Source organism: Garra rufa, chromosome 1, assembly GCF_049309525.1.
Source record: "Garra rufa chromosome 1, GarRuf1.0, whole genome shotgun sequence".
In the NCBI taxonomy this organism is placed as follows: domain Eukaryota; kingdom Metazoa; phylum Chordata; class Actinopteri; order Cypriniformes; family Cyprinidae; genus Garra; species Garra rufa.
The window spans coordinates 72,505,558-72,533,445 of record NC_133361.1 but is presented as its reverse complement, the minus strand read 5'-3'; the positions used below and the strand labels follow the sequence as shown (position 1 = coordinate 72,533,445).

Genomic DNA, 27,888 nt, shown 5'->3' with positions numbered 1-27,888 from the left:
TCCGTTTGCTCCCTCGTGTGGTTATACGCCAAAACGCATGATGGGTCATGCTTGTACAAAGCAACAACAACAACAATAGATGTTACGATGTCGGTCTGACACAGATTATTTCACCTCAGTAGATTTGACAGCAGATTGTGAGCGCAAATCGATCAGACATTATATCGTTTCCTCAAACAGAGCCAGAGAAGAGTTCATTCAGATCTGCGCCACGAACTGAGCGGGTGAGTGTCCGTTATGTAACAGCCTATAATAAATAAAATATAAATGATAGAGAACCTACATTGCGTTTTAAGGTTAAACCCCGCTTTTGCTTATTATTATAATGTTTATTAAACATTTAGGACAAGCGCGGGCTGCATTGAGTAGTGATGGATTGTTTATAAATCAAACTGTTTTTCCAGAAAGAGGCGTCGACCATCATCTTCTTCATCATGGCTTGTCTCGGAAGAATTGTTTCACTCGCAGTTTTGTTTGGCTTTGTGACCGCTGGACTGCACAAAAGAACAGGTAATGCATTTAAACCTTTTTTTGTAGTCTGTAAAACGCGAGCACTTTTTCTTATGGTTAATAAACATTCGTCTTCGTTTCTCCCTCTCTCTCTCTCTCCTTTTGGCCACTTCAGCGTGTAATCATGCAAATTAATTAAGCAAAGAATAGAGCCTGACATATCAATGAAAATCCCCTAGAGCTCGTATAAAACGCTTAAATAAAACGCATTATATTCACAGGCGATGGAAGCGTTGAGAAAAGTAACAAGCACCACGTGATCAAACTCATGCCAGGGTTGCCAAGACCGCATTTATCTCGCAGAATTTGGCTACTGTTGCTGTGGATTAACAACAACAACATTTTTGTTTCCAACACACAGTATGTTGTACAAAAAAATGTTTGCTCTAAAATCTAGCCTGATACATTATCATAGTGAGACTGTGTGCTGTTTTAATAGTGTAGGGCCAGATATTTGTGCGTCACTAACAACTACGCCATTCTAGTTCATTTGTATTGTTGCCAACTTCAGGCAGAGCTCTGAGAGAGCCTCAGAATTAGTAGACAAGTGATTCAGTGTCATTAAGGCTATGCTTGTTTTACAGCACTTACTGTAAAGGGCCGCTCACAACATGGACAATAACTATTATTACTATTATAGTAACACTATAACTACACTATTATAGTTATTGTAAGATATAGTTGATAAACCATTCTTAATTTAAAAGAATACCCAGATAGCACACATACATCTGCAAGATGTCTGTTAAAGATCTCTTGATCTGGAAAGCATCTGTTGTGTAACAAACGTCTGGCAGACGTCTGTAGGATGTCAGTTTTATATTCTAAATCATAAACATCTTAAATACATCTAATAGACGTCCATTTGACATCTGATAGGAAACGCGTCCAATAGCACACATACATCTTGGAAACATCCATTTGAGATCTGTATTTACATCTGCAAGATGTAGTTTGCTCATCTGCAAGACGTCTATTAGACATTTCGTATCAGATGTCAAATAGACGTCTATTAGATGTATGTAAGATGTTTATGAATTAGAATGTAATTAAAACTGACATCTTACAGATGTCTGCCAGACATTTGTACACAGCAGATGCTTTCCAGATCAAGAGATCTTTAACAGACATCTTGCAGACGTACCCCTGATAGCACACTTACATCTTGGAGACGTCTATTTGAAATCTGCATTTACATCTGCAAGACATCTGCAAAACGTAGTTTGCTCATCTGCAATGCGTCTATTGGACATTTCCTATCAGATGTCAAATAGACGTCTATTAGGTGTCTTTAAGATGTTTATGAATTAAAATGTATGTAAAACTGACATCTTACAGATGTCTGCTAGATGTTTGTATGCAGCAGATGCTTTCCAGATCAAGAGATTTAACAGACATCTTGCAGACGTACATGTGCTATATGGGGTTGCAAATGAGCAAACTATGCATTGCAGATGTAAATCCAGACGTCAAATAGACGTCTCAGAGATGTACGTGTGCTATCTGGGTACATAGATACTGACCCATTCCAAAACCCAAAGCCTTAAAAGAAATAAAAGAAAAAAACCCAGATAGCACACGTACGTCTGCAGGATGTCTTTTAAAGATCTCTTGATCTGGAAAGCATCTGCTGTGTGCAAACGTCTGGCAGATGTCTCGAAGACGTCAGTTTTACATGCATTCTAATTCATAAACATCTTAAAGACATCTAAAAGACGTCTATTTGACATCCGATAGGAAACGTCCAATTGATGTATGGCAGATGAGCAAACACATCTTGCAGATGTCTTGCAGATGTAAATGGAGATGTCAAATAGGCGTCTCAGAGATGTACATGTGCTATCAGTTATCAGCTATCAGTTCCAGAACAATTCTGCCCAAGCTGATGAATAATAAAAACATTGGCAATATCCTCCTCTCCCGAATTAAAGAATGATACATGGATGAAATTATTCACTGTAATGCACTTATTGCAAGAATCTCTTGTTTTCCCCCCCAAATCGTTATTAGTGTCTCTTGTCTGTTTTCCTTTTTTCACACGGATGCTTGAAAATTGAATTTTATTTTCCCTTTCACCTTTAATTCCTTTCAGCATTGTTTACGGGAATGTTTCTAAAGCAGGGAAATACAATATTTATTATGTCAAGAATGACGCAAAGCACTTTTGAGATATCCATTAATGCTCCAGTTAATGTGGGAACATTTTTGGTAAAAGCTGCATTACATGCACATTACATAATATATAGTTATATTACTACGGTAATATTTAACACGTTTGTAATATTGATGTGAAAAGACTCATCTGAGTGGTTGGGGTTAGTATTGGTGTGCCCAAAAGTGATTTGTTAATGCTTTTAATGTTGGATGGTTGCGGGGTGAGGAGAATAATAAATAGAAGGTTTGTCAAGGTTTTTTCAAATATGATTTTCTACTTTCTTTTCATATTTTACATAACATAGTGGACATGTTGAGGTTGACCATATCAGATTGTTTAAAAGAAGATTATTTCATACAGTCGCATTCCCAAGTTGTTTTCCCTCTTAGAAAGTCATGTCAGCTTTATGATTTAATTGTCATTTCATTTTGACAGCTTTTAAAGGGTTAGTTCAGCCAAAAATAACAATTCTGTCATTAATTACTCACCCTTATGCTATTCCAAACCCGTAAGACCTTCGTTCATCTTCGAAACAGAAATTAAGAGATTTTTTATGAAATCCAAGAGCTCTCTGACCCTCCATAGACAGCAAAGGTACTACCACGTTCAAGGTCTAGAAAGATACCAAGAACATTGACAAAATAGTTCATGTGACATCAGTGGTTCAACCGTAATTTTATAAAGGTACAAGAATGCTTTTTGTGTACAAAAAAAAAAAAAAAAAAAAAAAAAAAAAAACTAAAATAATGACTTTATTCAACAATTCTTATCCTCTAGAGGGTCAGAAAGCTCTCTGATTTAATCAAAAATATCTTAATTTGTGTTCTGAGGATGAACGAAGGTCTTTCAGATTTGGAACAACATAAGGGTGAGTAATTAATAAAGTAACTTTTCATTTTTGGGTGAACTATTTCTGATAAACAAAAAGTGAGCAAAGAGCACTATACCATTACAATAAAGGCAGTGTTGTGTCATGAATTATGAAGATGTCTATAGTACACAATGAATGGATTATTAAAACCGTTGGCATTCTTATTTTTCTTGAGTTTATGGCAGCCCATAGAACCCCTTGGTGAAATTTGGCACACTGATAGAGGCCAGTCAGAACTGTCCCTCTGGCGCCACCACTTGTCCAAAATTTCACTCATGTTTATGCTAATAACTTTTGAACTTTCTTTTTTTTCTCTGAATCCCTGGCTCATGCCAAGTCGAATGAACACCAAAATGAACGAAATCCTACTTTTTCAAACTCGTCCTAGACAGTTTGTCTGATTTTCACCAAAATTGGCTCAGACTGTCTTCAGACCATGCTGGCAAAAAGTTATGGAATTTAAGTTGATTAGTCAAACCTTTCCAGAATAACACTAAAATTAATTCTACGAAAAGCACACAAAAATGGATGTGAGGCTATATCTACCTCAATGGTTTGGCATATTGAGACCAAACTTGGTGTGTGTTATAACCAGCATGACCTGAGGCTACGTGCAGTGTTTCGGCACAGTGCCACCTAGTGTTTAGGAGATATGAAAAATGCCTATTTTTGCTTCTGAATGGCCAAAAATCTAGTCTCGTTATTATTGTAGAAAACCTACTTTTTTTAACTCCTCCTAGACCGTTGGGCCAATTTTCACCAAATTTGACTCATCTTCAGACCATGCTGACAAAAGATTATGGATTTCGTGTCGATATACAAAACGGTTAATTCGTTTAACGCATCAGCGAATTTGCTGTGAAGATGTCAAAGCGCATCTGAAGCTGTATCTCTGCAAAGCTTCGAGATATTTGCACCAAATTTGGTATGTGGCATTGTCACCTCACACTGATTACACCACAACAGCACCACCTATTGGTCACAACTAATAAACCATTCATTAACCATTTATCATGAAATTTACAAAAATTCTAATAACTGTAGATTACATTGGTTTATTCTAATGAAACTGGTCTCAAAATATTCATTTGGTCATGCAAACAGCATAGATACCAATTATACCATAGTTGGCTGAACTTCCTGTCCGCCATCTTGATTTATGTTGAAAATCTACTTTTTCTAACTCTTCCTAGTCCATTTGTCAGATTTTCACCAAAATCAAGTCAGATCATCTTCAGACTGTGCTAAAAAAACTTATGGATTTCATGTTGATAGATTAAACTGTTTTCGTACAGCGCCGCTACAAATTTTACTCTTGATGCCAAAATGACTCTGAGGCTTTATCTCTGCAAAGCTTTGACATAATGACACCACACTTTGTGTGTGCCTTTGTCACCTCACACTAAACACACCACATTAATCTGATAACAGCGCTACCTGTTGGTCAAAAGTGATAATAGTTTTATTACTACATTATTTTTTCTATCATTTTGACTAAAATCATCTTAAAATGGCTTCCTTTTACTCATTGTTGCAGTTGGTCTGGTGTAGAGGTCTGCGCGGGACTGCTTTTCTAGTCCTGCTCCCGCGAGGTTTTATTCCGCACCCACCCGCTCCCGCTTTATAATCACGCTTTGTTCACCCGCTGCCCGCTTAGAATAATTTTCTTCCTGACCGCTCCCGCTAAAATTAGTTCTTGTTTCTAGAATCTCACATTTAACCATCAGGAAACAATATCGAGTTTATGAAACTTTTTTCGCAGTACATCTATTATTTTCCATATTCCACTTTTAAGACATAGCCCTCAGCCCGTCATAGATCAAATGCAGGCTACAATTATATTTTAGACATTCAATGGTGATAAAAAAGTGCATAGTGGATATATTATAAACAATTATTTATTGTTGTGATAAAATCTACTTTTTCAGCATCATTACTACAGTCTGCGGTGTCACATGACCCTTTAGAAATCATTCTAATATGATGATTTGCTGTTCAAGAAACATTTATGTATCTGTATGTTTTCTTGTTTTTTTCGCCCAATGGGAGTCTATGGCAGCCCTATGAGGGGAGCAAATAAATGAATGAAATTTGGCACACTTGTAGTGATGGCCACGAATGGTGATCTGACCAAATTTGGGGTCTCTAGAACCAACTCTATAGCGCCACCACTAGTTCAAAAATTCAACATTTAAATAGTAATAACTCCTAAACTCCTAAAATGAAACTTTTAGACTCCACCCATTACAGTAGTCTGTTGTTGTTGTTTTTTTGCTACTCCTCCTTGAAAATTAATCCAATTTTTCCCAACATTGGCTCAGATGATCTTTGGACTGAGCTGCACAGAAATGAACGAACAATTTTTTTAATTAATCTTTGTTCAAAAGTTATGATGTCGCAAGTTTAACGAGGTTGACCCAAAATTGGCCAAACTTTGATCAATTGAAATGAAACGTGGTATGCTTCATCAACACCATGCTCTGAGGGTTCATCCCAAAGTTGGGAACAGAGCCACCTATGGGTCGTGAGATACCAAAAACGCACATTTTTGCTTATAACTTTTGAACAGTTGGTCAGAAAATCATTATATTGGTGTCTTCTATTCATCAAAGAAACCTGAAAAAAATCAACTCAGCGAAGCAGTTCTCAATGTTTTTTAACCAGCAAAATCAGAATATTATAATGATTTCTACAGGATCATGTGACTGGAATAATGATGCTAAAAATTCGGCTTTGAAATCACAGGAGTGAATTACATTTGAAAATGTATTTAAATAGAAAACTTTAGAATAGTAAAAACATTTTGCTTTCGATAAAAAAAAAAAAAAATGACATCTGTTAAAAACTTTTGACTGGTAGTGTACTTTCTTTTTTTATTGCTTTTAATATTGCATAAAAGAGGCAAGTTAAATTAAACAATGAACATTATTTGACATTAATCCGCAGTCCATCTGTGTCTCATTCACAGACTTATATGACTTATATCTATTCCTCACACTGTATGAAATAATTTTCACCTTTTTCTGTGTCCCTAAACACTTCAGCTCCTGTGTTCCTGGAAAAGTGGGACGCACTTAGTGTAATTTCCCGTCAGAAGAGAAGCAACGCGGGTGATGAAGAGACTAAACTCCCTGCAAACCTCGAGAGGGAGTGTTTAGAGGAAGTTTGCGATTACGAAGAAGCGAGAGAAGTCTTCCAGGATAATTATCGCACGGTAAGTCTGAATCTTAACCTGGATTCAACAGTCTACACTAGGGGTGTGTGATATGTATTGTCTGTGATGAAATCAGTATTGTGAGTAAAACCAAACAAAAGCTCATTGAGTGCAAATGTCATGTTGATTTAATAAAACAGTTCAATAAACAAAGATTTAGCATTTTGAATAACATCTTAAACGTAACACTGTTAGTATTTTGTCGACAAAACGACCAGATCTGTTTTGTGCATCCCAGCAACACATAAGCATTGAAGCGAATTGAAATTGCGAATTAAAAATATGCTTAATGGAAACACGTCAATTGCGCAAAAACTCCCATATATTGCCAAAAAAAAATTTACGCTCGCATGAGGTGGTTTTTCATGCAATTCAAAAAAGGAATATTTTGCAAAACAGCAGTGGAAACATTCGATTAAATATAGCCAAAATCCCACAAAAATCTGTTTTTGCGAGGGGGAAAAATTATGTTTCAGTCGCATACCAGTGGTTAATGGAAACATCGCTATTTCACAATACTTTTTAATTGACATTTGTAAAATAGCACCAAAATTTTGCTCATAGCTATTAAGGTGCTTCTTTACTGAATGAATCATTTAAGTGAGTGATTCAATGACTCAACATTTTATGACTGTAATTATTTTAATGTATAAAGTATCACAAAAAAAAAAATCTGTTTAAGCACAAAAACACACTTAGCAAAATATTGTCTAACTATTATTATTGGAAAAAAATAAAAAAAGTGAGAGTATTGCACACCCCTAGTCTACTTCCAATATTCATTATTGCATAATTATGTACAGATTCAAATGGATTGTGTTTATGTTTTTTACAGGATATCTTCTGGTCTGTCTACATCGGTAAGTTCTGAATTTTGCAAATGCATGATGGTCATGTGACAAAGTCTTTCCAGATGAAAACAATCCAATCCATATTATGTGTTTCTCAACTTTCTAGTGTGTTGTGTGGAATCAGTTGTTCCCCTTGTTTCCCTAATACAGTCGAACTAAGGAAATCTGTAAAATATATTGGACCAATTCTGTGTTTATTCAGCTGGTTATTGCATGAACGTAACAATAGGAAACTATCAACAGTTGGTTTTCCTGGGAAAGCGGTTCATTATATAGTTTTTGTGTAAATTATAAAATTCAACAAATGGGAATGCCACGACTGACCAATCTAGCCTTCCAGAGAACCATTTACTAAAGTTGAAGATATGGTGTAGTGTGGTTTTATATATTTATAGATGTGTTTTCTATGTAAGATTTGTGTGCCTGATTATGTTTTATATACTAGATGGTGACCAGTGTGCTGAACAGCCGTGCAAAAATGGAGCCATGTGTTCAGATAGTGTGGGGGGCTATGACTGCATTTGTAAATCAGGCTTTTCAGGAATCCACTGTGACACAGGTATGTAACTGAACCCCCATCTTAATTGAGCTCTATCTAAAAAAAGACACATTAAAGGGGTCATGAAATGCAAAAACGAAAATGTCCACAATGCTAGGATTTGTAATCGCCCCAATCATGATTTTCGTTTTACACTGTCCCTTAACATGCAAATCAAGAAGGTCTATCTCTAAAATATCCTGTAGTTGACAAGATAACCTGTGTCATTCAGAAATCTAAATCCGCTACTTGTCAACTTGAACCTCTTCCAACGCATTTAACGTTTTTTCATCTTCTTTGGTGCTTAAAGTTCTTGAAGCACTTGAATTTGACCTGGAAAACCCGTGAAAATAGCAGTATTCCTGAAGAGGTACTTGAAATGCGCTTGAATTATTGAAAGACACCGTATCTATAAAAAAAGTGTTACACTTTTTGTTGAACTTTAATATCTTTTTACACAGAATTCACGCAATTCAAAAAACATTACACTTTTTTGCTTATCTCAGTTAATGTCGTAAAACCAACATGTTAAGCCAGTTGGTAGTAGTACTGACAGTGTTGTGTAAACATGGCTGAAGATGCGAAAACCAAATCAATTGAGTGAGTCATTTACACTGGAAACGCTCCGATTGATTCAAACATGTGACTTTGATCATTCATTTCAAGCAATTCATTTGCAAAAAAGTTCAAATTAAAAGACTTCATTTGTAACTATTTTAAAAAGAATCAGTTAAACCATTGCATCACAAAATGATTCACTGTTTCAAAGCACTCCAGTTGGAATTGCAATTTAGATTAGATTGGGACTTCGTAGCAGGTTTGCACGTCATTTGATTTAGATCAAAACTTTGGAGTTGGTTCGTGAATCATTTCATAAATTGAATGATTCACGATCCGCTTTTTTAGTCCTGATTTGAAATGATTGTTTGTAAATCATTATTCAGATCCGGGCTTCGGTGCGGGTTTGTGAATCATTTTATTTAGATCGGGACTTTGGAAAGTGTATCACGAATCATTTGCTTTAGATTGGGACTTCGGAGTAGGTTCGCTAATTATTTGATTTAGATCAGAACTTTGGAGCAGGTTTGTGAATCATTTCGTAAATTGAATGATTCGCAATCCACGTTTTTAGTCTTGATTTGAAATGATGGTTTGCGAATCATTATTCAGATCATGGCTTTGGTGCAGGTTGGTGAATCATTTAATTTAGATCAGGACTTTGAACCACCTATCCTGAATTGCTTGATCCAGATCAGGACTTCAGTGTGTGTTCGTGAATCATTTGATTTAGATTGGGACTTCGGAGCAGGTTTGCAAATTGTTTGATTTATATCAGGATCAGGTCTTTAGTGTGGGTTTGTGAATCATTTGAATTAGATCAGGACTTCGAACTACCTATTGTGAATCATTTGATTCAGATCGGGGCTTCTGTGCGGGTTCGTGAATCATTTGACTTTGAACCACCTATCGTGAATCATTTGATTCAGATCGGGATTTCAAAAAGTGTACCGCGATCATTTGATTCAGATCGGGATTTCAAAAAGTGTATCGCGATCATTTGATTCAGATCGGGATTTCAAAAAGTGTATCGCGATCATTTGATTTAGATCGGGATTTCAAAAAGTGTATAGCGATCATTTGATTTAGATCGGGATTTCAAAAAGTGTACCGCGATCATTTGATTCAGATCGGGATTTTAAAAAGTGTATCGCGATCATTTGATTTAGATCGTGATTTCAAAAAGTGTATCGCGATCATTTGATTCAGATCGGGATTTTAAAAAAGTGTATCGCGATCATTTGATTCAGATCGGGATTTTAAAAAGTGTACCGCGATCATTTGATTCAGATCGGGATTTTAAAAAGTGTATCGCGATCATTTGATTCAGATCTGGATTTTAAAAAGTGTATCGCGATCATTTGATTCAGATCGTGATTTCAAAAAGTGTACCGCGAACATTTGATTCAGATCTGGATTTTAAAAAGTGTATCGCGATCATTTGATTCAGATCGGGATTTTAAAAAGTGTATCGCGATCATTTGATTCAGATCTGGATTTTAAAAAGTGTATCGCGATCATTTGATTCAGATCGTGATTTCAAAAAGTGTACCGCGAACATTTGATTCAGATCTGGATTTTAAAAAGTGTATCGCGATCATTTGATTCAGATCGGGATTTTAAAAAGTGTATCGCGATCATTTGATTCAAATCGTGATTTCAAAAAGTGTACCGCGAACATTTGATTCAGATCTGGATTTTAAAAAGTGTATCACGATCATTTGATTCAGATCGTGATTTCAAAAAGTGTACCGCGAACATTTGATTCAGATCTGGATTTTAAAAAGTGTATCGCGATCATTTGATTCAGATCTGGATTTTAAAAAAGTGTATCGCGATCATTTGATTCAGATCGGGATTTTAAAAAGTGTATCGCGATCATTTGATTCAGATCTGGATTTAAAAAAGTGTATCGCGATCATTTGATTCAAATCGTGATTTTAAAAAGTGTATCGCGATCATTTGATTCAAATCGTGATTTTAAAAAGTGTATCGCGATCATTTGATTCAGATTGGGACTTCAGAGCACGTTAGCAAATTTTTTGATTCAGATCAGAACTAAATGATTCACAATCCACTCTTTGTGTCCTGATCTGAAATGATGGTTCACAAATCATTATTCAAATCGGGACTTTGAAACACAGATGGTGAATCATTTGATTCAAAACGGGATTTCGGAGCAGTTTTGCAAACCTTTTTTTTTTTTTTATTAAATAGTAGAAACATCAAGCCATTAGAGCGGGACAGTTATAAAAACAAAACAAACAAAAATAAAGAAAATATACACAAATAAATCCCATTAGAAAATTAATTGTGGTTTTACATCCATATAATTACATCTCACAAGCTTTATTTCTCTTTCTCCTTTTGTTCTTGAAGTTGACATCATTGCTTGAGCTTCACTTTATTTTTATTGTTTTATTTTATTAGTATATTTTTATTTAGTTATTTACCTTTTTTTCTTTTAGAATTTGAAAGAGAAGACGTTGCTTGTTTAGTGACATCTCTAATTGAAGTCCTTGAAAATATAAAAGTACTGCTTGAAAAGTCCTTGAAAGTCCTGGAATGTCATTTTACGAACCCTGTAACTTTCATCCTTTTTCAAATCTATTATTTGTAAAATGTTAGAAAATAGTGCAGAAGCACAGGCAAAAATCTGATCCAAAAATCCAATCTGGCTTCCGCCCACTTTATAGTACAGAAACCACACTTATTAAAATAACTAATCATCTGCTTATGGTCAGCTGACGATATTCATTTTGCTTCTTCTAAGTGCAGCCTTTGACACAATCTCGTATAACACCCTCAATAGACAGACTGGACTTCTTTGTCTTAGTTAAACCACTGGTGTTCCCCAAGGCTCAGTTTTGGGCCCTCTTTTATTTATTATTCATCTACTACTTATTATATAAAACCATGATCTAAACTCACAAAAAGAGTCTTCTTTTAACATTTTATTTGACATTAATCACCAGCAGGACAAAACACAAACATTTTACCTCAAGGCCTTCTTCAGTGCTGTTTTGCTGAAATTAAAAACTGGTTTTCATTTACTTTCCTTAAACTCAATAGTGAAGAGTAAAACTGACATTTACACTGCGAAAAATGCTTTTCTTACTTAGATTTTTCGTCTTGTTTCCAGCCAAAATATGTAAAAATTCTTAAATCAGGATGGATTTTCTTGACAAGTAAAAATTATTATCTTGTTTTTGGTAAAAACCAAGTCAAAATTAAGTGAGTTTTTGCTTAAAACAAGCAAAATAATCTGCCAATGGGGCAAGAAAAAAAATCTTATTTCAAGCAGACAACTAGATTATTTTTCTTACCCCATTGGCAGATTGTTTTGCTTGTTTTTACTGAAAACAAGACACAAATTTTTACTTGTCTAGAAAATCCTTCCTGATTCAAGAATTTTTTGATATTTTGGCTGTAAGAAATCTAAGTAAGAAAAGCATTTTTTGCAATTTGGCTAAATCTGAAAGCTTCTCTGTGGTTATTGACCATTCCATATTTTAATTAACCAACTTTGACAAAGTTGAATAAATACTGTAATAAACGTATTGTTCATTGTTTGTTCATGTTAGTTAATACATTAACTGATGTTAAAAATTACACTTTATTGTAAAGTGTTACCACATAAACAGTCTTTGTCTGCTATCCTTGTACATGCCTTAGTTACGTCACATATGTGACCCTGGAGCACAAAACCAGTCTTAAGTCGCTGGGGTATATTTGTAGCAATAGCCAAAAATACATTGCATGGGTCAAAATTTTTGATTTTTCTTTTATGCCAAAAATCATTAGGAAATTAAGTAAAGATCATGTTCCATGAAGATTTTTTGTAAAATTCCTACTGTAAATATATCAAAATGTAATTTTTGATTTGTAAAATGCATTGTTAAGAACCTAATTTGGACAACTTTAAAGGTGATTTTCTCAGTATTTTGATTTTTTTGCACCCTCAGATTCCAGATTTTCAAATAGATGTATCTCGGTCAAATATTGTCCTATCCTGACAAACCATGCATCAATAGAAAGCTTATTTATTGAGCTTTCATGTGATGTATAAATCTCAGTTTTGTAAAATTTAAACTTATGACTGGTTTTGTGGTCCAGGGTCACATATAGATTATTGCAGTTCTCTTCTCTTTGATCTTCCTTCTGAATTTCTATATAAACTGCAGCTGCCAAATGCTTCTAGAATTCTTTCCACAGAGATATTTCCCCTGTTCTTCATTTGCGCTGCCTCCCGGGAAAATATCACATTGATTTCAAAATCTTGCTCCTTACCTACAAGGCTCTTAATAATCTTCCTCAGATCTCTGATCTTTTTCAAATTAATATTCCTGCTTTCACTCTCAGATCTTTTTTAGTCTTACCATGCATCCTAGGCCCTTGGTCCTATACAGTCTTCATAACTTTAAATCTTGTTGTAAAACAGGCTTATTTATGATTCCGCTTGTACTGAGCAATATTTTATTCCTCAGTGTCTTAAAAAGCCGTTTATATATAAATATAATGAATGATGATGATGAGATCTGTCAATGCACTGCAAAAAAAAAATTTCTTACTTAGATTTTTTTTGTCTTGTTTCCAGACAAAATATCTAAAAATTCTTAAATCGAGAGGGATTTTCTAGACGAGTAAAAATGATTGTCTTCTTTTCAGAAAAAAATAATCTGCCAATGTGGTAAGAAAAAATAATCTTGTTTTCTGTTTGAAATGAGATTTTTTACTTACCCCACTGGCAGATTATTTAGCTTGTTCTAAGCAAAAACTCACTTCATTTTGACTTGGTTTTTTTTTTTTTTTTTTTTTCTGAAAACAATATTTTTTTTTTACTTCCTTCTTGATTTAAGAATTTTCTGATTTTTTTGCTGGAAACAAGACAAATAAATCAAAGTAAGAGGTAGCATTTTTTGAAGTTAGTAAATCCATTTCATGACCCTTTCAACAAAATTATAACATAAAACACTGTTTTACAGATACTTTATTTCTGTTATGTTTCTGTTATGTGTCAGTATTATATGATGCCAGATAATGTTTGTTTGTTTGTTGTTGTGTCATTTATAACTCACTATTTTTTGTCACATCTAGATCAAACGGTATGCATAATCGACAAGAGCAAAGGCTGCAGTCAGTTCTGTAAGCCGGGCTATCAGTCATACGAATGTTCATGTGCGTACGGCTGGAAACTGCAGGAGAAAGAGAAGTGTGTGCCAGCTGGTGAGTTCCTCTACGCCTCACAGTCAGTTTGGAAACAATGCACAATCAGGTTAAAAAATAAGCTTTACAGCTGATAATGGCAGATGAGTTGAGAAAAATTTACTGATCGCAGAGCTGTTATGCATTATCATTATTATCAAACTAATTATTTTGTAAATAAAAAAAAAAAAATGTAAAAAAGTGTTTCAATCAAGGTTAATTTAGTTTTGCTTTTTTAAATTCGTTTTATTTTAGTGTAGTTTTCAAATTTGCAATAATATTTAGTTTCGTTTTTGTTAGTTTCATTAACAGTTTTGTTAGTTCTAGTTCGTTTTCTATTTTCTGAACACATTTTTATTTAGTTTAGTTACAGTTTTAGTTTTTTAGAGATTAAATAGAGATCACGATTTCCTCGCAATTCTAAACTAAGCAAAATAATGTGGGACAAAATATTAATTGCTTCGGCCTATTTAAAAGTGTTTAATTCATTTGAATGAATTAGTAATAATTTAATACATAATATTTGTATTTAAAATAGAATATATTAAATACAGATTTAATTTTTTAAATATTACATTTATGAAAAAGTGGTTTGAATGAATAAGTGACTTGCTCACAAAACATTACTGGATGAATCTGCGTTTTTGAATCAATCTCTATTCATTGACAAATGCATTTTTTAACAGTTACTTGTCTCCATCTAGTGGCCAAACAGTGCAATCGACACAAACGTTATTTGCCAATTACTTTCGAAAGATGACGTGCTCTATTTCGGTCTCTGCCATAGACATCAGTGTTTATATCCAAGCGAGGACTTTTAATCAGACTATTGCTGTGATAATATGAAATTCAGTTAGTTTTTCAATAAAAGTTGTTGGTTTCGTTTCGTTCTAGTTTTTCATTTATTTTGACGTTTTTATTTTATTTCAGTTTACGAAAATGTTTTCGGATCAATAGTTTTCGTCTTAGTTTTAGTTTTCGTTTACGAAAATAACCTCGGTTTCAATAAAGCGTATTAAGTGTATATTTTTCTCTTTAGTGACGTTTCCATGTGGAAAAGTGGCAAGCTTGAGTCAGTGGGCCAGACGTCAGTCATCTAACATACAGTCAGACTATGAAGGACTCACCTGCGGCTCAGAAGAGTGTCCTTGGCAGGTGAATAAACCACACTTGATCTTCCAGACATATTTGCCGTTGACGTTAGATGCCAAAAGTCAGAGCCAGTCTGTAGATTTCAAATAAAAGTGCATAATGTTTGTGTAACGTGGGGTTTTGCTTTGTCTTGGGTTTTCATGTCTTTTATTTTGTATTTGTGTCATGCTGTTGTGTCTTGCTTCCCTTGGCTTCATGTATTCCTGTCATTGGTTCCCTAGTTCCATGTGTCATGTTCTGATTGGTTGTCATTGGTTGCTATGGTCTTGTTCCTTGTATTTCCGGTCGTGTATTCTGTAACAAATATCCACTGAAGCGGCGAGATGTAGTGAACCCATGTGCAGTTTATTTACAGCGATAATCAAAATAATGACATAATCCAAAACAGACGAAGACTTGACTTGACTTGACTTGACTTGATTACAGACTAAGACATGGCATGGAAAAGACTTGACACTCACCGACAGCAGGTACAACATTAATACACGACAGGGAACCGTTCAAACACAAGGGCTATTTAACTAGACAATGACAGAATGACGAGAATCAACCAATGAAAAACAAGGATCAAGACCATAGCAACCAATGACAACCAATCAGAACAGGACACATGGAACTAGGGAACCAATGACCAGTGTTGCCAGATTGGGCGGGTTTCCGCCCAATTGGGCTTCTTTTGATCGGCTTGGACCGGAGAATAACGCATTGGGCGGGTGGACAAAATTTGGGCTGCTTTAAAAAACTAAAAGACGCCCAATCAGCTGTTTTTTTTCTTCACTTTTATCATTAGTCATGTTATTTTAGTACGTTCGAGCTCAAAGTATCACAGTAATATAATGTGAAGTGCAGTCATCAACTCATTTTTGCCTAACGTAACCCTTACTGGTTTAGTTTAACAGAGACCTGTCAATCAATTTACGTCTTTTACGTTAGTGAGACGTGATGACTTGTGAGTGACGGGGTTTTACATTACATTTGTTTCTCATCGCTTTATTGTGCACTTTTTGCACAGAAATTAGCATGTTTTTTTTACTGTGGACATTGAAAATGATGCATGCGTTTTTTCAAGGGTTAAAGTCATCGGTTAATTTCCACTTTGAAAAGATTTCTGGACATTTTACACATATTTTCGGACTGTTTTGATCCATATTCCTGTGAAATTGATTTATCTTTATTTTATTTTGTCATTATTCTTTTTTTTAAAGAGATAAAAATGGTCCTTATCAACCTTGACGTGGCAATAAAATTCTCATTATTTTGGGGTCGTTGACGTATAAGACTTTTTAATAGGCTAATTTTAAAATACCAAAAATATGGATATGTTTGACCATTTTCCAAACATTTGGAATGTAGAGTACACATGCCTTTATAAAGAAAAGTAAAAAAATTTACATTTTAGTGTTTTTACACTTGAGTTAATAAAACATAGCCTTAAAAAAGTCATCTGGGGCGACCGTAATATATCTCAAAATTCACATTTTTATGTATCATTAAGACTAGTTGAACACATATCAGTAAGTAGATAAACTGATGAAGAAAGACAAACTTTAGTCCCCTTTCATTTTTTGAAAACCATTATTTTACAAGTTTATTCTACAATATCAGAGTCTCCCTCGTAATCCAGTTACAATACTGATTTTTACTTCAAAAGCAAAAAAACTGAATTAGCATTCATAAAGATGTTACACATTCAGCAATAGCATACAACTGATTAATATTTGAGGCTAAACTGATGGATATTTGGTTATGAATTTAGTGTAATTATTGCCATTTGTTGGTTACCCCACATGACATATGGTCGCCCCAAATGATAAGAAAACCACAGGTATAAAAATTTCAGTTAAAATGTACACAAAAGAGTTCAAGACGAAAGAAAATGCAACTCTTTTTATTCAAATAACATTTCAACATATAAATATAACAAATCAGAAGGACATTAACATTTAAACGGAGCAATTGCAATAGGGTCCTCACACCATCGGTGCTCGGGCCCTAATTAAAGCTACAAGCAGCGATGAACGGACCCTCGCCATCTGCGCAGTCGCCATCCCCATAGCATCAGGAAAATTTTGCCCAGTTGGCACATGCATTCACAGTAACGCTCTGCCAGTTTGGATTTAAAGTTTACAGAATTGAAAGGGATGCACTTTAAAATAAACACACAGACACATACACACAATATATAAAATTTTGCCATCCAGTTTCATTTGTTAACATTAACTATATTAGTTAACATGAACAATAATTAAATAGCATTTATTAATGTTAATTAATATTAAAGCTGTAGTCTACGATGTTGAAAATCAGTCGAGAAAGCCTGAATTTTTAAAAAACTCATCCCGCCCCTCCACACGCACACCCCTCCCCTCTGTGCTACCTGATCCCTCCCACCGGGAAACGACCTGAACAACGTCACTCAGTCAAGCAGGAGTAAACATGGAACAGAGATGTACCATGTGCGATGTCGGATTGCTTAGTCGCTTCAATCTAATGACACATCATATGTAAAGTTAACTTTCGACACTTGAACGTAGTTGCTTCATCAACAATGCAATGTCACCATTGTCCTAACAAAATAGCTCGGAGGCACACGTTTGAGTTCACGCACATGCAAGATTAGCAACACATGCAATGTTCTATCTATCGGCTCGAACAGAAAACCGCTGACGTTAGGCATACTGAAATAGTCAAGCACTTCAAGAAATATAATTACTTTGACCCGCGATAGGCGATGCTGAACGGCTAACATTCCAATGCAGACCGGTAGCATGATCATGTTGTCAGACTGATAAAAAGCTATTTATGTAATACACCACACCATAAAAGTATAAATAAATGCTTAAGTTACCTGCTAAACAAAAAGTCAGACATGTCAGCGTCGGTTTTAAGTCCAAGGTTTCTCTGAAGCTTCCACCAACGGGCAATGGTGGACCCTATATTGATTCGGCTTTGAGTCCGGCGTTTTTCACATTTTTTTTTTTAAATCTCTGCTCTTTCCTCAATTGACTTTCTCTTTCTTCCAACCTTGACGTTTGGGGCGAGCAGGGGCCGCTTGCTGCTGTCTGTTGGTTTTTCTCCATTGCTGAGTTGATGCTGCCTAATTTCGCGCGAAATTTCATGTCGCAGGAGGGGGCGGGGTGGAGACGCGAGTGGAGCAGGGGATTGGATGAGAGCAGTTAACCAATGTAAGCTGTCCGGCCGGACAGCTTACATTGGTCAATTTCTCTGCGAGTGTACACCCAATAGAGTGAATGGATTTTTTTCATTCTTTTTTCTCTTTATATTATTAGGATTGTTCTGTAGAACCATAACCAGCATCTAAACGAGGTTATTAATAATGAACAATCTTTGAAATTGTAGACCATAGCTTTAAGCTAAAAAAAAGTATTATTAAAGTACATTATTAAAATGTAAAGTTTGTTTTGTCAAAGATTGTCTTGAAATTGTTAATTATAATTTTAAATTCAATAAATAACACTATGAAAATAATTGTCTATCAATGAAGATAAATCGCTCATGCTAAAAAGTTGTATTTTTCTTAATCTTTTGCTATGTGACTGCATAGGACAAGTTCATGGTACAGTTAAAAAACAACAACAACAACAACAACTGCAAAATACAAACAATGAAAGAGTTAGTGACCCTTTATATTTTCTCAAAGATCAGACTCTCAAAGATCAGACATATTTATGTAGATTACACTACATTTCTTCCTCAAAGATGGTCTGCAAAACAGCATTATTCACTGGTCTCTCTCCCTCTCTCCCTTTCACCCCTTCCCCCTACACTCACTCTTACACTCGACACACATACTTGGAGGCAGGCAGAGTGAGAGCAGATTTCTGATTTCTTTCTTTAATTTTCTTTAATTCATAGAGCCTTGTATACTTATAGGATTAACAGCATTTGCTCAGAATGACTAGTTCTCTGTGTGAAAAAAGTTTTAAAGAGTTTGGATGCTGCACTTTAAAGATATAAAAAAAATTACGGTTATCTTTTTTACTATCACTTTAAAAAATCACCACGAAGATATCCATGAATCTTCTCTTCATGTTGATAAAGTTTGGTGTGAACAGCATGTTGCTCTTATGAGGAGTATGAATTTGTTTACAGCCTGATTTTTCCAAAAATCCACATTCAAATCAAAATATCCGGCTTCCTGTTGGTCGTAGCTAATGAGTTTAATTTATAAAAGTTGTCCAGATTGATGAGAACAATTTCGGTGACCAATGTTTAATAGCTCATTGTAGCATACAGTCTAAACTGTTTATTTGATCTACCCTAGTCTCCTACTTTCTGTTGCTCTAGTGACTCTAGCTCACTGCTAAAGAAGCTCTTTTTTCTTTACCTCTCTCTTTTCCTTACAAGATACTCTGCTCTTGCTGCAGGGTCGGAGTTGACTTTCTGTCTATGACGAGCAGTCTTCTCTTTTCTTGTTAATCGTGCCATCTAGGAAATAGGTAAAATAGGTTAAAACTTGTTTAAAATGACTAATACATGTATAGTCACATAAATGGAATGTCATTCTGTATATTTTTTACATTTTTCCTGTAGGATTGTACTACAACAAAAAATAAATGTTTATCCCTATAAAAGGAATGGAAAATGGCTGAATTTAGAAAAAAATATAAAATATACAAATAATTATGCTTAAACAATTAACTCTATGTATATAATTGATGTATAGAATATGAAAACTACAAATACAGGACATATATCTATCATTTAAAACACTCAGCAGTGGTCGCCCCACATGATACTCGGTCACCCCATATGATGTTTTCAAGTTCACTTAAGTATAACAGGCTAACAGTTAGCCTCAGAAACCAAACTAGCTTCTTCTAGTGACATGCCACTATCAAATTTATCATCAAAATATAGATTTGTGGGAAAAAACGTATAATTCACAGTTTTGGGGTGGTCGCCCCACATGATGACCAAAAGTGACTACGACATGACAGCAGTTAAAAAACAGCTTTTTCTTACTATATGAGAGAGACTGAGTTACCTTAAAGTTGTTTCCAGGGGGTCTTCACTTGTGTCTGGCTGATGCAATATCCCATCCTTGAGATGTTTTTCAAAATAAAGGTCCCAAAATTGTGGTTTGTTGATGGTCGCCCCGGATGATATGGATAGAATCAACATAATTCGGACAACATTCGTTTTTATATCATGATAGAAATATATGTGCAAATGCTTTATATTTTTGTCAATGGATGTAAAACATGTTTGAAATTATGCCAACTAGGAAAATTGATATATTTAAGTTGATTTAAAGTGTTTTTAAACCAGTTGTCCTAACAAAAGTCAAGGCTGGACGGTCGCCCCATATGATGTTTTGGCACTTCGGATAGCAGAAAAATGAAAAACATAAAAATATGGAGAAGTTAGAGTGGTTTAGTAGGTGAAGAAGGTATAACAAGTAGATGTGAAATTTTTATGTATTTTTTAGTTTTTTCTGCAAAATAAAATTAACCCGGACAGAAAAAGGGGGCGTCACGTCATTGACCCTTTGGCAGTTAAAATTCGGGCTGGTTTTTGTTGAAGTGGGCGGGTTTTGGTGAGCTTTTGGGCTGGAAATCGTCAACCTGATCTGGCAACACTGCCAATGACAGGGATACATGAGGGCAAGGGAAGCAAGACACAACAGCATGACACAAATTCAAAATAAAAGACATGAAAACATGAACATGAAAACCCAAGACAAAACAAAACCCCACGTTACAGTTTGGTGCTCACAGACTCTGATAGCTTCAAACAGTGTTTCTTCTGTAAATATTTAGAAATTTGGCATTAAATTAAACAGTCATTACATTACGTGTGTAGTCAGTAATGCTCATTTTGGGTAAAAATAGTAAAGAGAATACTTTTCCCTAAAGAAACAGGATTCCTTGAATTATCGTCATTGACTAAACTTCTTGAGTTGACTGAATAGATTTTGAACAGCCTTCAAGGTCCACGTTCCTGCAAAGGTTAGCTGCAACTCTAATCAAACACACGTCTGCCTGAAGCTTTCTAGTGATCCAGTGTTTGATTGGCCTTTGAGGTCCACTTTTCTTGCAGCGTTTAGCTCCAACCTCAGAGTTGAGAACCTCTCCCCTGCCTTACGTTGTGTACATGTACTCGTTTTCTCAAAGGCGATGTTGCGACAAGGAACGGTTGGCTTCTGCAGTGGGGTGATCTTCAAAGAAAACATGGTTCTCACCACAGCCCAGTGCGTTATGAAGTACAGCGACTTCCAGGTGGCAGTGGGTGAGTTGCATATTTTTTTCAGAAATTAAATGAAACTTCCCTGTTGAAAATCAACATATGCTGGTTAGGTATGTTTTGAAGCATGGCTGGTTTAAGTTGGTCATGAGCTGGTTTAAGCTGTTTCTTAGCTGGTCATGTGCTGGTCCTAAGCAATCTCCTGCTCAGGACGAACTTAGGACCAGCACATGACCTTCTTAAACCAGCTCTAAACTGTTTCTTAGCTGGTTATGTGCTGGCCCTAAGCAATCTCCTGCTCAGGACCAGATCAGGACCAGCAAATGACCTTCTTAAACCAGCTCTAAACTGTTTCTTAGCTGGTCATGTGCTGGTCCTAAGCAATCTCCTGCTCAGGACCAGTTTAGGACCAGCACACAACCTTCTTAAACCAGCTCTAAGCTGTTTCTTAGCTGATCATGTGCTGGTCCTACGCAATCTCCTGCTCAGGACCAGCACATGACTTTCTTAAACCAGCTTTAAACTGTTTCTTAGCTGGTCATGTGCTGGTCCTACGCAATCTCCTGCTCAGGACCAGCACATGACTTTCTTAAACCAGCTTTAAACTGTTTCTTAGCTGTTAATGTGCTGGCCCTAAGCAATCTCCTGCTCAGGACGAACTTAGGACCAGCACATGACCTTCTTAAACCAGCTTTAAACTATTTCTTAGCTGGTCATGTGCTGGTCCTAAGCAATCTCCTGCTCAGGACGAACTTAGGACCAGCACATGACCTTCTTAAACCAGCTTTAAACTATTTCTTAGCTGGTCATGTGCTGGTCCTACGCAATCTCCTGCTCAGGACGAACTTAGGACCAGCACATGACCTTCTTAAACCAGCTCTAAACTGTTTCTTAGCTGGTAATGTGCTGGTCCTACGCAATCTCCTGCTCAGGACCAGTTTAGGACCAGCACATGACCTTAAACCAGCTTTAAACTGTTTCTTAGCTGGTTATGTGCTGGTCCTACGCAATCTCCTGCTCAGGACCAGTTTAGGACCAGCACACAACCTTCTTAAACCAGCTCTAAGCTGTTTCTTAGCTGGCCATGTGCTGGTCCTACGCAATCTCCTGCTCAGGACCAGTTTAGGACCAGCACACAACCTTCTTAAACCAGCTCTAAGCTGTTTCTTAGCTGGCCATGTGCTGGTCCTACGCAATCTCCTGCTCAGGACCAGTTTAGGACCAGCACACAACCTTCTTAAACCAGCTCTAAGCTGTTTCTTAGCTGGCCATGTGCTGGTCCTACGCAATCTCCTGCTCAGGACCAGCACACAACCTTCTTAAACCAGCTCTAAGCTGTTTCTTAGCTGATCATGTGCTTGTACTAAGCAATCTCCTGCTCAGGACCAGCACATGACCTTCTTAAACCAGCTTTAAACTGTTTCTTAGCTGGTCATGTGCTGGTCCTAAGCAATCTCCTGCTCAGGACGAGATTAGGACCAGCACATGACCTTCTTAAACCAGCTTTAAACTATTTCTTAGCTGGTCATGTGCTGGTCCTACGCAATCTCCTGCACAGGATGAACTTAGGACCAGCACATGACCTTCTTAAACCAGCTCTAAACTGTTTCTTAGCTGGTAATGTGCTGGTCCTACGCAATCTCCTGCTCAGGACCAGTTTAGGACCAGCACATGACCTTCTTAAACCAGCTTTAAACTGTTTCTTAGCTGGTAATGTGCTGGTCCTACGCAATCTCCTGCTCAGGACCAGTTTAGGACCAGCACACAACCTTCTTAAACCAGCTCTAAGCTGTTTCTTAGCTGGCCATGTGCTGGTCCTACGCAATCTCCTGCTCAGGACCAGTTTAGGACCAGCACACAACCTTCTTAAACCAGCTCTAAGCTGTTTCTTAGCTGGCCATGTGCTGGTCCTACGCAATCTCCTGCTCAGGACCAGTTTAGGACCAGCACACAACCTTCTTAAACCAGCTCTAAGCTGTTTCTTAGCTGATCATGTGCTTGTACTAAGCAATCTCCTGCTCAGGACCAGCACATGACTTTCTTAAACCAGCTTTAAACTGTTTCTTAGCTGGTCATGTGCTGGTCCTAAGCAATCTCCTGCTCAGGACGAGATTAGGACCAGCACATGACCTTCTTAAACCAGCTTTAAACTGTTTCTTAGCTGGTCATGTGCTGGTCCTACGCAATCTCCTGCTCAGGACCAGTTTAGGACCAGCACACAACCTTCTTAAACCAGCTCTAAGCTGTTTCTTAGCTGGCCATGTGCTGGTCCTACGCAATCTCCTGCTCAGGACCAGCTCAGGACCAGCACATGACCTTCTTAAACCAGCTCTAAGCTGTTTCTTAGCTGGTAATGTGCTGGTCCTAAGCAATCTCCTGCTCAGGACGAGCTTAGGACCAGCACATGACCTTCTTAAACCAGCTCTAAGCTGTTTCTTAGCTGGTCATGTGCTGGTCCTAAGCAATTTCCTGCTCAGGACCAGCTCAGGACCAGCACATGACCTTCTTAAACCAGCTCTAAGCTGTTTCTTAGCTGGTCATGTGCTGGTCCTAAGCAATCTCCTGCTCAGGACCAGCTCAGGACCAGAACATGACCTTCTTAAACCAGCTCTAAGCTGTTTCTTAGCTGGTCATGTGCTGGTACTAAGCAATCTCCTGCTCAGGACCAGCTCAGGACCAGCACATGACCTTCTTAAACCAGCTCTAAGCTGTTTCTTAGCTGGTCATGTGCTGGTCCTAAGCAATCTCCTGCTCAGGACCAGCTCAGGACCAGCACATGACCTTCTTAAACCAGCTCTAAGCTGTTTCTTAGCTGGTAATGTGCTGGTCCTAAGCAATCTCCTGCTCAGGACGAGCTTAGGACAAGCACATGACCTTCTTAAACCAGCTCTAAGCTGTTTCTTAGCTGGTCATGTGCTGGTACTAAGCAATCTCCTGCTCAGGACCAGCTCAGGACCAGCACATGACCTTCTTAAACCAGCTCTAAGCTGTTTCTTAGCTGGTCATGTGCTGGTCCTAAGCAATTTCCTGCTCAGGACCAGCTCAGGACCAGCACATGACCTTCTTAAACCAGCTCTAAGCTGTTTCTTAGCTAGTCATGTGCTGGTCCTAAGCAATCTCCTGCTCAGGACCAGCACATGACCTTCTTAAACCAGCTCTGAGCGTTTTTTAGCTGGCTCTAAGCTGCTCTAAGCTGGTCCTCTTGCTTAGGACCAGCTTAGAGCTGGTTTAAGAAGGTCATGTGTCTGCTCATGACCAGCACGTGGCCTTCTTAAACCAGTTCAAACCAGCAGCCATGCTTTAAATCATACCTAACATGCTGGATTTTTCAATGTTGAAATGTTGAATCTGAGTTTCCTCACATGCTAAAAAATATAATTCCTGAAACTCTACAGGTAAAAGGGTGACCACATTCGAAGCAGGGGAGCAGACACTTCAGGTAAAGCAGGTGCACATCCACCCGCTCTATGCTGAGGGCAAACCTGAGAATGATTTGGCTGTAGTAGAGCTGACGAAGAAGATGGTCTTCAAGAAGAGTGTGGTTCCAGCCTGTCTGCCCGAGAGAGACTTTGCTGACAGCGTGCTCATGGCGGGAGACAACATGGGTGTTGTCACCGGCTGGAAGGAAGAATCAGGTGTAACGGATCTTCAGGGGAACCTCATGTTAAACCACCTGTCCTACGACAAACTGCTGGTTTGTTCGCAGCGCCACTCTGGTCAGGTTGGTGGACGTCTCAGTATTTTATGGGGTATTAGAGGGTTCCCATGGTCATGATTACCATTTCACAAATAGTTTCCTTATAATCAACCAAGACGCATGGTCTTGTTGTAAAGGATAATATTAGTAAAACTAAGTAAATGTTCAGGCTTCGAGGGAAAACTTGAACTAAACTTTTAAATTCATAAAGTCCTGATATTAAATACACACTGAAAAAAAGGCTTATCTTACTTAGGATTTTAACTTAGCATTGGATCGAATTCCATAAAAGCGCTGATGGGAGGGGAAAATTCTTTGTGTGATTTACTAACAATGCCCACATTAAAGAACACAAACGCAGCCAGATCATTTTCATAATGACCACACTGGAAAAAACAAAGACATAATTTGTTGAGTCAACTTAAAATAATTTGTTACACCACTACCTTAAAATTTGAAATAACTCAAATATCTAAGTTTTTACTTAGTACAACTAAACATTTCAGGTTGACTGAACTTCTTGAGTTGACTGAACTTAAAATTTTAAGGCAGCCGGGTTACAGATTATTTTAAGTTGACTCAATGAGTTGTTTTTTTACAGTGCAGTGCAATCTACTAAGAGCAGTGCAACTTACAACTTTTTGGGCATTAAACAACGGCACACATACCAGTAATTTGACAAGCACAAACACACAAATGCATTTTCAATAAGGTCAGGTCCTGACAGTACTATTTAAATGACAAAAGACGTTTGCGCTCGTGCAAACTGTTAGTAAATTTGGGTCTTAGTCTTGTTTCCTGGGGAAAAAAATCTACTATTAAAAAACGTATTAAGTGCATTTTGCTTAAAACAAAACAAGTTTTTATTTACCCCACTGGCAGATCATTTTATTTAAGCAAAATGCACTTAATTTAATTTCCCCCCCAAGAAACACAACTAAATATCTTGTCATTTTGCTTATCTAGTAAGTAATCTCGATTTAAGAATTTTTAGATATTTTGACTAGAAACAAGACAAAAATACTAAGTAATAAGCCTGTTTTTGCTGTGCACATACACTGCAAAAAAACGCGTACTTCTTCAGGGTTTTTTTGCCTTTTTTTTGTCCTAAATCAGGATTTGAGATGGAAAATGAAGTAATTTTCTTAGAAATTAACAAAATTAAGTGAGTTTTTGCTTGAAACGAGAACAAATATCTGTCAGTGGGGCATGAAAACTTTTTTTTAATTTGAACAAAGTTAATACATCTAAGTTAATAGCCCTTTGGCAGATATTTGCTCGTTTTAATTATAAACTCACTTCATTTTTACAAGATAAAACTTAAGAAACTTAAAGTAAAATGAAAACGAAAAAAAAAAAAAAAGATTGATAAAGAAGGACAGGACTTATTTTGCAGTGTGATCAGAGGGTACAGTAAATTTTAGTTCCAGAAAAGAAGTTATATGTTTAAAGTCTTTCATATATCTCTTCTATATTCTGTATATATCTTCTTAGACATTTAGATTATTCCTTATATCCACCTTTTTCACGGTTGAGTTGATTCAACTTAAAATTTTAAGTTGTTACTTAGTACAACTAAACATTTTAGGTTGACTAAACTTTTCTACACTGCAAAAAATGCTTTTCTTACTTAGATTTTTTTGTCTTGTTTCCAGTCAAAATATCTACAAATTCTTGAATCAGGAAGGATTTTCTAGACAAGTAAAAATTTGTGTCTTGTTTTCAGTAAAAACAAGTCAAAATCAGGTGAGTTTTTGCTTAAATCAAGCAAAACAATCTGCCAATGGGGTAAGAAAAATAATCTAGTTGTCTGCTTGAAATAAGATTTTTTTTCTTACCCCATTGGCAGATTATTTTGCTTGTTTTAAGCAAAAACACACTTAATTTTGACTTGTTTTTACCAAAAACAAGATAATAATTTTTACTTGTCAAGAAAATCCTTCCTGATTTAAGAATTTTTAGATATTTTGGCTGGAAACAAGACAAAAAAATCTAAGTAAGAAAAGCATTTTTTGCATTGCAAGTATTAGGTAGGACACATAGAAAAGGATAATAGAGTATGGGGGATAACCTCAGAGTGAATCGAAGTTATTTAAAGTAGCTACGGATAACTTTTTCAAGGTTGAGTTGATTCAACTTAAAATTTTAAGTTGTTACTTAGTACAACTAAACATTTTAGGTTGACTAAACTTCTCTAGTAACATTACTAGAAACCACAAAGCTAAATAATCTTGTTCTCCGTTTGAAATAAAATTATATTTTAGCTGGAAACAAGACAAAAAAATCTAAGTAAGAAAAGCATTTTTTGCAGTGCAAGTGTTAGGTAGGACACATAGAAAAGGATAATAGAGTACGGGGGATAACGTATAACTGAGTGCTTTTATTTTGTGTTCAGGTCACCAACAAAATGGCTTGTTCTATGCCTCGAGCTAAAGCAGACTGCATCTTCGGAAGCGGCAGCCCTGTGATCACGCTTTACAGAGAGGTGATCTTCCTCACCGGCATAGTGAGCCAACCTTCAGGAACCGACTGCAAGAACGGTTATGTCTTTCAGAAAGTGTCCCGCTTCTTGCCGTGGTTGAACACATTCATGCGCCCGCAGTGAAAGAGGAAAGAATGAATGTGCAATACACTTCTACCTTGGTTTTTTTTAGTTTACATTGACATTGTTTTCACCTATACACAACTAATTAGAAACAAATCGGGGGGTATTCCAGAAAATACTTCTTCTTTTGTTTAATTGCAAGTCACAGGTCTACTGTGCAATATTATCCGTTTTCCTGATTGCCCTTTCTCTGTGCCATACTTTGGTGACACAGAACTGTGTTTATGATGATTGAGGATAAGGATTATATTGTTTGTCTGATGCTAAATAAATAAGACGAAATATTGATCCAAAGATAACACTGCTTTACAATTTATCCTAGCTA

General features: G+C 36.5%; 1 protein-coding gene across 1 annotated transcript; it reads left to right on the top strand.

Annotated features, from left to right (window-relative positions):
- On the top strand, positions 1–27,862 carry proza (protein Z, vitamin K-dependent plasma glycoprotein a). The gene is made up of 10 exons (XM_073844533.1): positions 1–224; positions 405–510; positions 6,581–6,750; positions 7,586–7,610; positions 8,047–8,160; positions 13,795–13,923; positions 14,942–15,057; positions 21,192–21,306; positions 24,657–24,982; positions 27,354–27,862. Exons 2-10 carry the CDS (start codon positions 435–437, stop codon positions 27,561–27,563), a joined length of 1,281 nt encoding a protein of 426 aa, XP_073700634.1. The 5' UTR covers positions 1–224; positions 405–434; the 3' UTR covers positions 27,564–27,862.
- Positions 27,863–27,888: the final 26 nt, after the last annotated feature.

Coding starts and splice junctions, on each gene's coding strand:
- proza (XM_073844533.1), top strand. CDS start 435: ATGGCTTGTCTCGGAAGAATTGTTTCACTCGCAGTTTTGTTTGGCTTT. Junction 7,611..8,046: donor CTTCTGGTCTGTCTACATCG/GTAAGTTCTGAA, acceptor TTTATATACTAG/ATGGTGACCAGTGTGCTGAA. Junction 24,983..27,353: donor CGCAGCGCCACTCTGGTCAG/GTTGGTGGACGT, acceptor TTTTGTGTTCAG/GTCACCAACAAAATGGCTTG.